The sequence below is a fragment of the Thamnophis sirtalis genome, unplaced genomic scaffold, assembly GCF_051295495.1.
Source record: "Thamnophis sirtalis isolate CommonGarterSnake01/CBP01778 unplaced genomic scaffold, rThaSir2_p1.2 scaffold_6, whole genome shotgun sequence".
NCBI classification, from domain to species: Eukaryota; Metazoa; Chordata; class Lepidosauria; order Squamata; family Natricidae; genus Thamnophis; species Thamnophis sirtalis.
The window spans coordinates 119,815,358-119,828,262 of record NW_028261386.1 but is presented as its reverse complement, the minus strand read 5'-3'; the positions used below and the strand labels follow the sequence as shown (position 1 = coordinate 119,828,262).

The window sequence follows — 12,905 nt, the reverse complement described above, 5'->3', positions numbered from 1 at the left end:
CTGTCTAGGTCCTAATGTTAATGATATATACCTGACTGATCAGTACTGCTTCTGCCTCAATGACTTGCTTGGAATTCTGAGTGAAATCCAGATAGGTTGTTTTATGAAGAACCCTCTGTAGATGTATCCCATTTTTACTACTGCGAAGTTCCAGCATCAAACATTACGAACTATTAAAATAAGCATTCCTGTTGTAGCTATGCATATATGTTCCAATGTATATTTGCTGAAAATAAATCCTGAATTATTATTAATAATAATGTAATAATTATTAATAGCATCTTATTGGATGAATACAGAATTATCCTGACTGGCATATACATATTCTCCCCAGAGCAGTTTAGTTTACATAACACGCTAAACCAAAAGTAAGAAAGTAACGGAGTGTGATTTCTAGCCTTATTGCTAGAAATCTAGACCCATGTGTATAGGAACACATCCTCAGTTCCAACTTGGCCTCAAATAAAAACTCGGAAGCTTTATTTCCATTTTTTGATAACCCACACTTTGTCAATTATCTCATTCAATATGAGAATGTGACCATTCAATATGGTAATAATAGTAAAAATAATCCAATTGTTACGATGAAATTAGCTTGCTCCTAGTCATCAAACAAAAATAGAAAACATTCACATTCTTTTTTGTGGATGTGCTAGATAATGAAGTATGTTCAGGAGCCTGAGATTTGCTGCAGCTTGTTCTTAAACATTTAATGTTTAAATCATACCCATCACCCACAAATATACATGGCATAGTGAAGAAAAACTTATGCATAACAAGCCTGCAGGTGCCAGAAGAGTCTTGTTTAAAAAAGAAATTCTACAAAAATTTGGATCAGCTTTAATACAATAAACTTTTAGATGAATAAATTCAAGAGATGTGGTTTGCTTCTAATTAACATATTTTGGTATAATTTAATATTTCTTAGCAAACAACAACAAAGACCCATGTCTATGACTGATTTTAAGATACCTCAGGAACCTTATACTACAATTAAAGTGTAGCATATACAGGTATTATATATTGCTTAGTAGTATAAATGAGCATATCAATAATTTCCTTTATCTAGTCCAGCAATTAGTTTTATACTACTGAATATAGATGTTATATTCATCAAAAGTATGAGCAGAATGTTAGGTGTGATTTGTTCGCTTATCAGAGGGTATTCCACATTATCTCTCTAATAAATTGAAAGTTGGAAGCCAAGTTGTTGGAGGAACAAGAAAACAGAGTTGAGTTATCTAAATACTAATTTTTGCCTTACCATCTTGTCCCAACTTTCATTAATTTAAATAAATTCTGGCTTTATGTTTTATACATGTATGCTACAAGCTAATTATAATAAAAGGGAATAGGGAATATGGAGACTTTATGAGGGTAGAACAAGAAGCAATGGGTGGAAACTAATCAAGGAGAGAAGCAACTTAGAACTGAGGAGAAATTTCCTGACAGTTAGAACAATTAATCAGTGGAACAGAAGTTGCCTCCAGAAATTGTGAATGCCCCAACACTGGAAGTCTTTAAGAAGATGTTGGATAGCCATTTGTCTGAAACGGTATAGGGTTTCCTGCCTAGGGAGGGGGTTGGACTAGAAGACCTCCAAGGTCCCTTCCAACTCTGCTATTGTATGGTATTGTATGTACCTCTGCATCCATAATTTTTAAATGGGTGGCAACCTACAGTCATGGACCATATGAAACTCTTCAACATTCTGAGATGAGGATTGGATTCTGCAAGAGCCCTGGTGGTGCAGTGGTTAGAATGCAAAATTATAGGCTAACTCTGCCCATAGCATGGAGTTCGATCCTGACTGCCTCAAGCCTTCCAGTCTTTCAAGACTGGTAAAATGAGGACCCAGATTGTTCGGGGCAATATGCTGACATTGTAAACTGCTCAGAAAGTGCTATAAAGCACTATAGAGGGATATATAAGTCTAAGTGCTATTGTTATTGCTACTGGATTCTGTTATGTCTTGCATAGGTCTTACACAACCAAATCAGCTCATTGGGTTAAAATAAAGCTGATGTTAAACAATACCAATAATATGAACATAACAACACAAGCTTTAAATTATTTAACTTTTATTGTTTATGTATTTAGACAATACATAAATTAGCTATATTTTCCATCTTTTTTATTTTCCATCTTTGGCCTTTTTTTTAGGAATTTGAAGATTGAATTTGTAAACTTACTCTTCTCCTTTCCAACTTTTTAAGAAAGAAGACACTTGTTATCATAGGAATCAAGCAATATTTTAAAATCATAACATTTCATTTGAATTTTCTGCCGCATTCTCTATACTTCAACAGGCTAACGTAGTACACTAATAAAAAGACATCTGGAGAAACTGAAAAATATTTCAGTACCCAAATAACAATTAGCAAATTATATTCCACATTAGTTCAGAAGAAGGCCCAGTAAATATAATGGGAAGTACTCCTGACAAAAACATGCATAGGACCATTTGATAGCAGGGATGTAAAAGTTGCCTACCAAGGTTGGCATCGGCCTTCAAAGAGCTGCTCTTTCAGGGTTCACTGTTGAAAAGTAATTTTTATTGGGACAAAGCAAAAATCATTAAATACTGTGGACCAATTATATTAACTGCATTTATTAATTGCAATTCAATTCAATTTAATTATATCCAATTAATTGCATGCCAATCATATTAGTATCTGCACTAGCCTCACTGAGTGCCTTGTTTAGCATATTCACAAAAGCTAAGAAATCAGCTATGTACCATTTTTCTAAGAAATAATTCACAGTGGCATGATACTAACTGTCAGTTTCTCAAGGCATGCATTTTGTTCAATATTTATAATAGTGGAAACTGTTCCCAAGATTTTCAAGTTTTCTCAGCTGCTCTCAGTAGCAATAAAGAGACCCTGAATATGCTTTCTTTTTTCTCACTGGAAATAGTTTCTCCACACCAGGCTGGGTTCTTTATGTCAAATGTTGCTATTGTATGCAATAGCTGAATGGTTTGAGCTGTTGAGCAGAAACCCACATTAAAGGAAGATCCAAACCTCTACCCAATTCACAGAGAACAATAAGAACAAATGATTTCAACACAGAACAGAAAAGAACAGAACAATCTTAATAATTCTCAGAAGCATCATTATCATATGACTCATGGCCAAATGCATGTGGCTATAGGTATAAGGTGCATATATATATATTTTACAATGGTCAGAAATTGGGAGTATGAGATGTCAATTAAATTGTGGCATATTTTGCATGCTTGCTGATGGTGTGCACAAAAGTATCAATGTCTATGTAGATTCTCAGTCATCCAGGTCATGGTTGTCTCAAAGGTGCTTTTTCAAAAGGCAGCTGAACAAAAAAAAAAAGACTTCAAGGAAAAACAAATGAAGTCCAGTTGCCTTTTGAAAAAGCACCTTTGAGACACAAAAGTATCAAGTTTTTTTTAGGAAACCCTTTTTCAAGAGGCAACTGGACTTTCTCAACCAGAATGTTCAGTTGTCTCTTTAAAAAGAACTTTCAGAACAACTATAACCTGGATGACTGAGAATCTCCACAGACATTTTGCGAGAAACATTACTGCATTTTACTCTGTTTTTCCTGACAATGGAAACTTAGAAGTGAATTTAAATGAACTTAAGAGTATATTGTCCTTTGCAGCAAACAATTTTAAATTAGATATTTAAAATGAGGCAATTCTGCAAATTAGCAGAAATAAATAATCGAGATATGCATATTTACAAATATTTTCATGGAGTAATGTTCTAAGTACATTCAATAAATGAATAAAATATGATATTTTACAAAGTGCCACAATAATGTTTTGCACAAATTAGCCCCAGACATGCATTTCCCCGAAGAAAAAGTTTCATTCATAATGACTTCAAAAAACAAAATCAAGAACAAAGGCATATTGTCATCACAAAGTATTGTGCAACCTCTTGGATAAGAAAATATAGATGATCCACTATTAACTCTGAAAAGTACTGGGGGAAAAAGGAGATGGAGGGTAAATTTGCAGATCAGTACTAGTTAATCTAGCACTTGGACAGTGCCATTAATGCTATTCCTGTTTTTGTCTGGGAAAAGAACACCTGCATCCGTCTCTAGAGCAACTATAAGATTCTTTGCAAAATGCAACTGATTGAACAAAAGGGATAAAGCAGCTGCACACAAAGTTATGTGTGTACTGCTTCAAGTATTGTTTTTGGTCCCAAGCTTTGATCCCCACACATTGTTTCTCCATGGCAGTAAAAACTGTCTAGAAGTCTCATTGTCATCGTGTCAAGTGTAACGTAAACATCTTTTTCATATGTGCTATTCCTTTCATTTTGATGCAGAGAAAGGGAAAGTGATGTGTACAAACAAATTATTGTGTGTTTTGATTGAAATGAATGGGAAAGATTCTGCTGCTGGGGTATCACATTAACTCAGTGTTTCTCAACCTTGGGGACTTTAAGTTCTGTGGACTTCAACTCCCAGAATTCCCCAGCCAGCTATGCTATGCTGGCTGGGGGATTCTGGGAGTTGAAGTCTACAGGACTGAAAGTCCCCAAGGTTGAGAAACACTGCATTAACTCTTACGTTAGAACTCTGTAACTTTGACCCATGCCTCGAGTTTCATAAGAGAAGGGTTCAGAAATACTTTGGGGCATAATATCCTTAGTGTGGCATTATCTGATGGAGAATAGTTCGAATATTTATGCCCTGCATAACATCAGCCTAATGGTCCTCACTGATAGACGTTAGGCATTTTATTTGCTCTTTATTTATTTTATTTACATCCTGCCTTTATTATTTTTATAAACAACACATGGTGGTGAACACATCTATATTCCATTCTCCTATTTTGCCCACAATAACAAATATGTGAGGTGACTTGTGCTGAGAGAGGAGGGGGAGGGAGGGGGAGGGAGGGAGAGACTCTCTCAAGGTCATCCAGCCAGCTTTCACACCTAAGGCAGGATTAGAACTCAACATTGTCCTACTTTCTAATCTGATGGCCTAACCATATTCTTTCTAATTGTGATGGGTACCTACATTTTGGATGTTACTATCTTTATTATTTTTAAAATAGAAAACAGGTTACTTTGATATTAACAATGAGGCAATTAATTGGGTGACATTCACCACAAATGTCACTTTTCTTGCAGAACAGAGTTTCATTTTTTATTATTAATTTTTCGGAAAATCATTGTGATTTGTATTGTTGCCTATATCTAAATTATTCATTCCTGAAGCTAATTTCAAAATGACTTCTGATATTGCTTAGAATTTTGGTTATCTGTCTTAACACTACTGAAAGTGATCTTATTAAAAAAAACCCTCTTAAATGTTTTATATATTATGTTATACCAGTTTTAAACATAGATGACCTATGTTTTTCAAAAGACTGTTTTCTGGGCCGTTTTGAACACATGGAACAAAATCAATCTTGTATCACTTCAATAATGTTACAAACCCACAGGATTCCATTACTGACATAATCTGTAAACCATTGAATATTTTCCCAGATACCTTTTGATTATCTGGAGTTTTTAATTTACAGAAACAATGGGAAATAAATAAATTTGAAAATTAAAAAATGAGCTATCTATAGATTTGGGCAAGAAGTAAACTTCAAAACTTAAATACTAGACTCAAAAGAAGAAAGTTCTCGCATTGGATTCACTTTCATCCCTCCTATTTCATCATAAAAAGGTTAGGAAGTACAATAATTACTTGAGATGCCATTTTAAGCCTAGACCAAAATCTAAGCATGGAAGATAGGCTGAAATTACAGGGAAGCGGAACCAATGACACATTCTTTGTAACTAACTTCCAATTATTACACCATCACCTCACCCCCACAACTTAGTGAGGGCACAGTTGCATGAATTGGCCCTCCAGCATCTGATTAGAGTTGGGAAGAAATAATTTGAGAATCTGATTTTAGAACTATAAGAATGTTGAAAACAATGGAGAGAAACTGTGTAGGTGTCTTAGTAAGAATAAAATTTCTTCATTTGTTGTGCAATGTGGTGAAATATTTCATGAGTTAAGCAATAGCCAAACATGGCCAGGCCTTTATGATAGGGTGCTGGGAAAAGCCAGAAAAACGTCGTATAATTTCAAGATGTTATTGATTGAAAATGCTGTGGTACACCACTAGATGTACTGATTCATCCGTTTGGCTATTGCTACCATTGCTATTATCAGAGAATCTTATAATCAGGTTAGTTTGGGTATTTTGTTTTCAGAAGATTATATGGACTGTGTTTCTTTTTTTTTCAATTGGTTGAAAGTAGAAGGTGGAATCCAAAAAAGCTGTCTGAAGGACTAAAACTACCATCTGTCCAACAGAAACTTCATTCAGATTAGTCTACTTTTCTAAACTCTCACAATAAATAAAAAGAACTATAGGACCAAATCTATAGTTAGATTAGAGGAGAGAAGGAATAGAAGCATTTCATCCACTTTTTTTTCTGAAAGAAGATTTAGATAAAGTAAAATTGATAACAAAGAATAGCAGTTAAGAATATGAAATCCTAAATAAAAAATATATTTTAGCTATCAACTCAATGGGAAGAGTTAATAAAACTATTTGTCCTATCCCCTCTGCTAAGCCCCTTGGTAAAAATATATAACAACGGTAATTAATGAATTATTGTTAACAATTATGTAAATATGCATTTAAAAGAGTATTAAGAGACTAGGTTAATAAAGTTAATAAAGGCCAACATTGTTATTTAAAATAATAGGAAACAATCACTTTATTACTGTTCTTCACACAAACTTGTTTGGATTTTTTTCAAATTAATATCATTAATTTCAAGAGTCAATGATATAAACAGAAGTCATATAGCATTATGGGATCATTATATTTTTCTAACTCTACTGAATAGTACAAATATAGTTTTGAATATTATACACATTTACACATCTCTTAATGACTATAGAAACACACATGTGTATGGCCTGAACCTAATCATATTGCTAATATAATTCCTTCATAATTAATCTAGAGTTTTTTCCTAGCAGTATTCAGCTTTAGACCTGCTCTGCTTGCTTCCATCTTCAGAATGAAAGGATTTTTTTTTGTAAATATCCTACTCTCTGCAACCATACCATCATTTCCTTTATTTTCTGGAAGCTCTCCAAATCTCTGGAGCAGGCTTCCAGAGGATTGCAAAGGAAAGGAGTAGCTGAATAAGTATGATTTCTTGCCCACTTCAAGTAGTGGAAATGTTTTATCAGATCAAAAGTCTTCCATAGAACACCCCCCCCCCGCAAAAAAAAGTTTTTTCTGCAATAAAATTTTGTTAGATCCAGCCCATTCCTCTGCCTAGGAATACAATGAAAGTTCTATGCTTTAGTCCATCTAAATTATATCCACCTCATTTCAAGACCTCCAAGATAACCAATACACTGAAAAATGTGTTATTATTGTAACTAAACATAAAGCCCTTTGGGAACATCAGATTATGCCAGATATACCTATACCAGTCTTAGATGTTGCCTTACCACTTAATGTAGTACAAATTAGACAGCTCAGCACGAGATGTTAGGCAACTTTTTCTAAATTAATCAGATGACAGCTAGGCTTTCTAAAGAGAAGAAAGTAATAAAGTGGTTTTTTTTTCTTAAGCAGAAGTCTATATTATACCATTCTTGGCATTTTAGAATTGTTAAAATTCAGTGAGATTCTGGCTATGTCGTATGGAGTACAAAGTAACAATCACGAGGTAAAGCATTTATTTAAAAAGTTGATAATTCTATACTATTAACAATTTGTTTTCGGAAATAACTAATGTAAGCTGTGCCTTCTAACAAGAAAGAAAGTGGTTCTGTGTAGACAGATTCAATATTTAAAGTTTTGGATTAGTAGTGATGTTGGATGAATATATCTGAAGTATGATTAAAAACAAAAATAATAGGGAATAATTAGGCAGATGGTACCCAAAGCAAAGTTTCTGATCTTTGAGAGAATGGCATTGTCCGATAAGTGCTAGCATTTACTTACGGATTCTCAAAATTTATAACCCACACAGTATGAATTTTATTATTCCCTGTAGTGAAATCCATACAGTATGTTGCAGAATCATCCCAGCATTTAAAATTAGGTATTGGCCACTCAAATATAAAATGCAATCCTGGCTCCTGAAGAATATGTATGCATACCATCTGCAGTCATAAGCATGAAAATGTCAAACATCCGGTTATCCATGTATTGTTTCATTTATCATGCATGCAGAACAAAGCTATTTGCTGATGCATAAGACAAGAAGCAATATAAGGCTGCAACCTTAGGTAATTTATCTGGGGGTAAAGCCCACTGAAAAGAAAGTTATTCTTCAGAATAAACAAGCCATGCGATCATCTTGTTCTACTGTCTTCTTGCACCTGCTATGGCAATCCTAAGTGATACCTTTCTGTATCAATTAGACACATTCGATATAAATCTACTAGCTAATTTTTATATTTTTCATCCCCTTTTTGAAATAAACTGTTAGTTTGGGATTTAGACTTAAGGAACCACACCATGAAACTTGGAATGTATTATCAGGAAAGAGCTGACTTCCACAAAAAAGGCAAATAGATAGAAAGACAAAAAAAAGAAGGGGGAGAGGAGGGAGAAAGAAGGAAGAAAATTCCTAAAGATTTATTAACAGTGCATTCCTTTTCACAGTGCAAATGATGCAACTGGGTCGTACTTTTAGTCTCATTTCCCCCAATTTGCACTGGCTACCCATTTTCAGATGTATTGACTATCCACTTTCAGTCCCTCTCAATCAGCATAGCCAGTCAACTTGGCACCTCCACAGACACGAGATTAATGGCTGGCGGAGTTATGGTAAGCATACTTCAGGTGTTACACTTAGAGTAAGCACTTTCCAAACTTTTAAATGCAGAGCAGCTTGTCGGCAGCAGCTCCTTCTCCTTGGTTATGTTCACAGTTAAAAGGGTCAATACTTTAGAACAGCTCTGCAGCAACCACCTCCAGTTCGGTGCTCACCTGGCTTTGATTTAGCACCAGCTTTCAGGGGAAGAATTTAGGGCTCGTTCTAAAATACTTGGTAAGCTTCCACTATCTACTCTCATTAGAAGGCTGTCTAATATTTTAAAAAAATTAAAAGGAGACGGAACAGCATCTCTGGAAATGGTGCGGCTGTTTCTTCTCTACTTATGACTTGGGGCTCCCCCCCCCAAATGTGGGGATGAGGAACTCCCCCCCTCCAATGTCTAGCAAAAGGATTCCGTTTGAGTTTGCCGCCTCCTGTCACGCAGCCACTGGCTTTAGACAAGATAAGAGAGAGACAGAGAGAGAGAGACGGAGCCATTTTGACCGTTGTGTGACAGTGACAAACCAAGGAGGAATTTGGGGGAATGGGGTGGAGAGGAGCCCCCGTCTCGAGAACCTGGATGGGAAGGTGATGAGGACGGCAGAGACGCCGTCGGCAGCAAACAACAGCGGCAGCCGGGCCGGCGGAGGTGGAGAAGAGAGAGGCAGGTGCTGCATAGCCAGGAGCGCTAACGGGAAAGCAGGCCAAGTGCCGGCGCATCGGGAGGAGGAGGAGGAGGCTGATAAAGAGGCTTAACAAAAATAAAGAAACGAATAAATAAAAAGAGGCTTGGCGCTTGCTTTACCTCGGATGGACCAAGTCCAGCGGTAAAACTCCAAGGTGTCGTTCACCACGTTGGCTATGAGGCCCGGCTCTCCGGAGTGACCCATGGCTGGCCAGCTGGCGGGCAGGCAGGCAGGCGGGAGGGCGACTTTGCAGCAGTCGTAGCAGCGGCGGCGTCGGCGGCGGCAGCAGCAGCAGCAGCAAAAGGAGGAGAAGCCGGCAGGCTTAGCTTAGGTCAGCTCAGAACAAGCGAGTCTTTGGCTCCTGGCCGGGGCTGCTGCTGCTGCTGCTGCTGCTCCCCTCCTTCCAGGTGGAAATGAAATTTAAATCTCTGTCTCTGGGTGTCTATCTTCAGGCTCCGCCTCTCCGGGGACGACACCCGTGCCCGGGGCAGGGAGATGGCAAAAGGCAGAAGAACCGGCGCCGAAGCCAAGGCTGCAGCACCTTTGGGGATGGACCGTAAGCGCTTAGGCACGTGACGCTCTCTCTCTCTCTCTCTTCCCGCCCCCTCTTTCCGGGTGGCATCTCCCGGCGCAGGCGCCCGCCCTGCACATCTTGGAGAGTCGATTCGCGCAAGGGATGCCCGGGCGCAGGGAACGGGTCAATCCCGGTCGCCTTCACTTAGGGTTGGAGGTGGAGCCCCCAAGGTACCTTGCGGTATCTTGCAAAGGCTCGCAGGGTGTGTGTGTTTGTGCAGGCGGCCCTGCCAACCGAGAAGCTAAGGCCAGTTACACTCCCCCCCCTCACATAGCTCGTGCAAATCCATTTATAAAATCTCAATGAAATAATGTTTAGTTCTGTATTGATTAATATGTTTGTAGTGATTGAAAAAGGGGAGGAACCTTTTTTTGGGGAGGGGGGGAGATGCCGGATCCCCTCTGTGTAATTGTTTCACCTTTTCCTCCGTCTCTGATCGTAGGAAAGGCAACAGACCATACAAGATACAATAAAGCAATACATCACATCTATGGACAAATATTGTCTTGGCAAAAGCCCCAGAACATCTTCTTAGAACGGATGTTTCATCCTTCCGCCCACTGCTTTAGCTCCACCTAAACTTAAACCTTTTAAAGCCTTTAAATGGCATAGCTCACCAATGTGATATATACAGGGTAATGATATACCAGAATTCAATGACACCTCCTGGTCCTGTCACAAAAGGCCAGCTGAAAGGAAGTCCGGTTCCCATTCTGGGGCACGGAATAGCCTCCCCCCCCCAACACCACTTTATAGAATGCCCTTCCCCGCCACAAAGTATACATGGCTTTCGCCTTTCCACAGTTCTCTATAAATGGATTAAATCTATTTTATTTCAAGATGCTTTTGGTTCCAAGTGATGGAGGGCGCCAATCTTGCAGTTGATCCTTGTTTTTCTTCGTTGTTGATGCTCATTTGGATTTATTTTTTTTATTGTGGGGTACAGGCTTTTGGGATTTCAGTCATGTAAAACAAATAGAAAAACCTAGGCAGCCATCAAAATAATAACCCTAACCTTCACCTCCCTCCCTTAAAGGGGCTCATTTAGGTGTTTAGGACTTTAATCACTTATAATAATATCTTAATTTAAGATAGGAAGGCAATAGACAGCCCACATTTGTTCATCAAAATTGGTGTAATGTAGGACTAGTGAAACATGCTTGAATTTGTGCCCTGTTTTGAAACTTGCTGGCCTATCAAAGAAGCAATGGAGCAGTTTGCCAGGAATGGTTAATCTCTGCGTTTTTGCCTCTTGCCAGTGCTTATTGGTGGAAGAAAGTACACCTGGATGCCATCAGAATGGTTGAGCAAGAGGAAGTTGGTAATAGCTGTTTATGATTCTTTTGCAAAGCATTTGCTTCAAACTTAAATCAATTTTATTCTGCTTTAATTTGAGCAGCTTTCTTCTTGACTTGGGCCTCTCAGAATCTAGTCCCTTTACAAAAATCTAATAGGGAGACTTAATTCTTGATTCTTAAGAAATCAATATCATGTAGCTAGGACTATATTCTAAGACATTAATTATTTTCACATCTTAAAGCAATAAATTCCATTAAATATACAATGTAATTTGGATTATTTGGATGATGCTTATCAATTATATTGTGTGTCCATGTAAGCCTTTAAGATGTAAAACCATTCAATTATGACAGTATAGTAATACTTCAATCAACAGCCCAGGTATCAAATGCTGCCAATTACCTCCAATAGACCTATTAGATCCCACAGATTAGGCCTCCTCCGAATTCCATTCACTGGCCAATGCCGACTGGCGACCACCCGGAGGAGGGCCTTCTCTGTGGCTGCTCCGACCCTCTGACACGAGCTCCCCGTGGAGATTCGGACCCTCACCACCCTTCAGGCCTTCCGCAAAGCCCTTAAAACCTGGTTGTTCCGACAGGCTTGGGGCTAAAGAGCTTTTGCCCCCCCCCAATGGTATGGTTGTTGTGTGCTTTTAAATTGTGGTATTGTTTTGTTTGTCTTTTTTATTCCTTATTTGTACCCCCCCCCTTGACTTGGGTTGTGAGCCGCCCTGAGTCCCCTTTGGGGAAAAGGGCGGCATAGAAATATAATAAATTGAATTCAATTTAATTCAACATAACAATCAAAATCAGGTTCATGATAAGATCCTGTGTGTGTTTGTATATGCATTTTCTACACAAACATACAGCAACATTGTGGAAATAAATGGGTTTTTAATTACCAGAATAGTACTATATCTATCTTGATATGTGGTTTTTTTTTGCCTTTTTCTAAACTGGGCAAATATACAATGCAATGTTGAATTCCAATTGCACAGCAGCAGAAGCGTATTAAATGGCTTAATCAGAAATTGGTTTAGTTTGCCCAACGTTCCTTTAAATTAAAAAGTTTAATAGTAACCACATTACATTTCTATATTCTTATGGAAATAATTCTTGTTTCTCGTATATCTTCTCATGGATACATATGATCTTTCCATATTTATTCTAGTCTAGTGATATTTGTGTAATATCAACGCTATTACTGAAGATTTCGAATAGTTCAGATTTCAGCAACTTAAACCAAAATACACTATTCAAAGTACAGTTTTGCTCTGATAACATCAATTAAACTAAATACATATGGACCAGTTACTATATATAGGCCTTTCTCAAATATAAACCTGCCTAACTTTAAAATCTGCTTCAAGGTTCATATTCTTGGTCTTTTTCCCTTTAAAATATTATGCAGAGGATTATTAGAAACCGCCTCGCCACTTTTTGAAATATCTTCTTAAGATATATTTGTATAACCTCAAGAATTGCCGTCTTTTACATTACAAGTTAAAATTGTTTTTATTTGTTTTGCTCAACTACATAT

At 37.5% G+C, this 12,905-nt stretch overlaps 1 protein-coding gene across 1 annotated transcript in view; it reads right to left on the bottom strand.

Moving 5' to 3' along the window:
• Positions 1–10,053, bottom strand: part of ELOVL4 (ELOVL fatty acid elongase 4) — a 42,273-nt gene extending 32,220 nt beyond the window's left edge. Inside the window, exon 1 of the mRNA XM_087718824.1 lies at positions 9,610–10,053. Within this exon, the coding sequence (XP_087574950.1) occupies positions 9,610–9,694 (85 nt within the window). The 5' untranslated portion in view covers positions 9,695–10,053. The remainder of the gene's footprint in view (positions 1–9,609) is intronic.
• Positions 10,054–12,905: the final 2,852 nt, after the last annotated feature.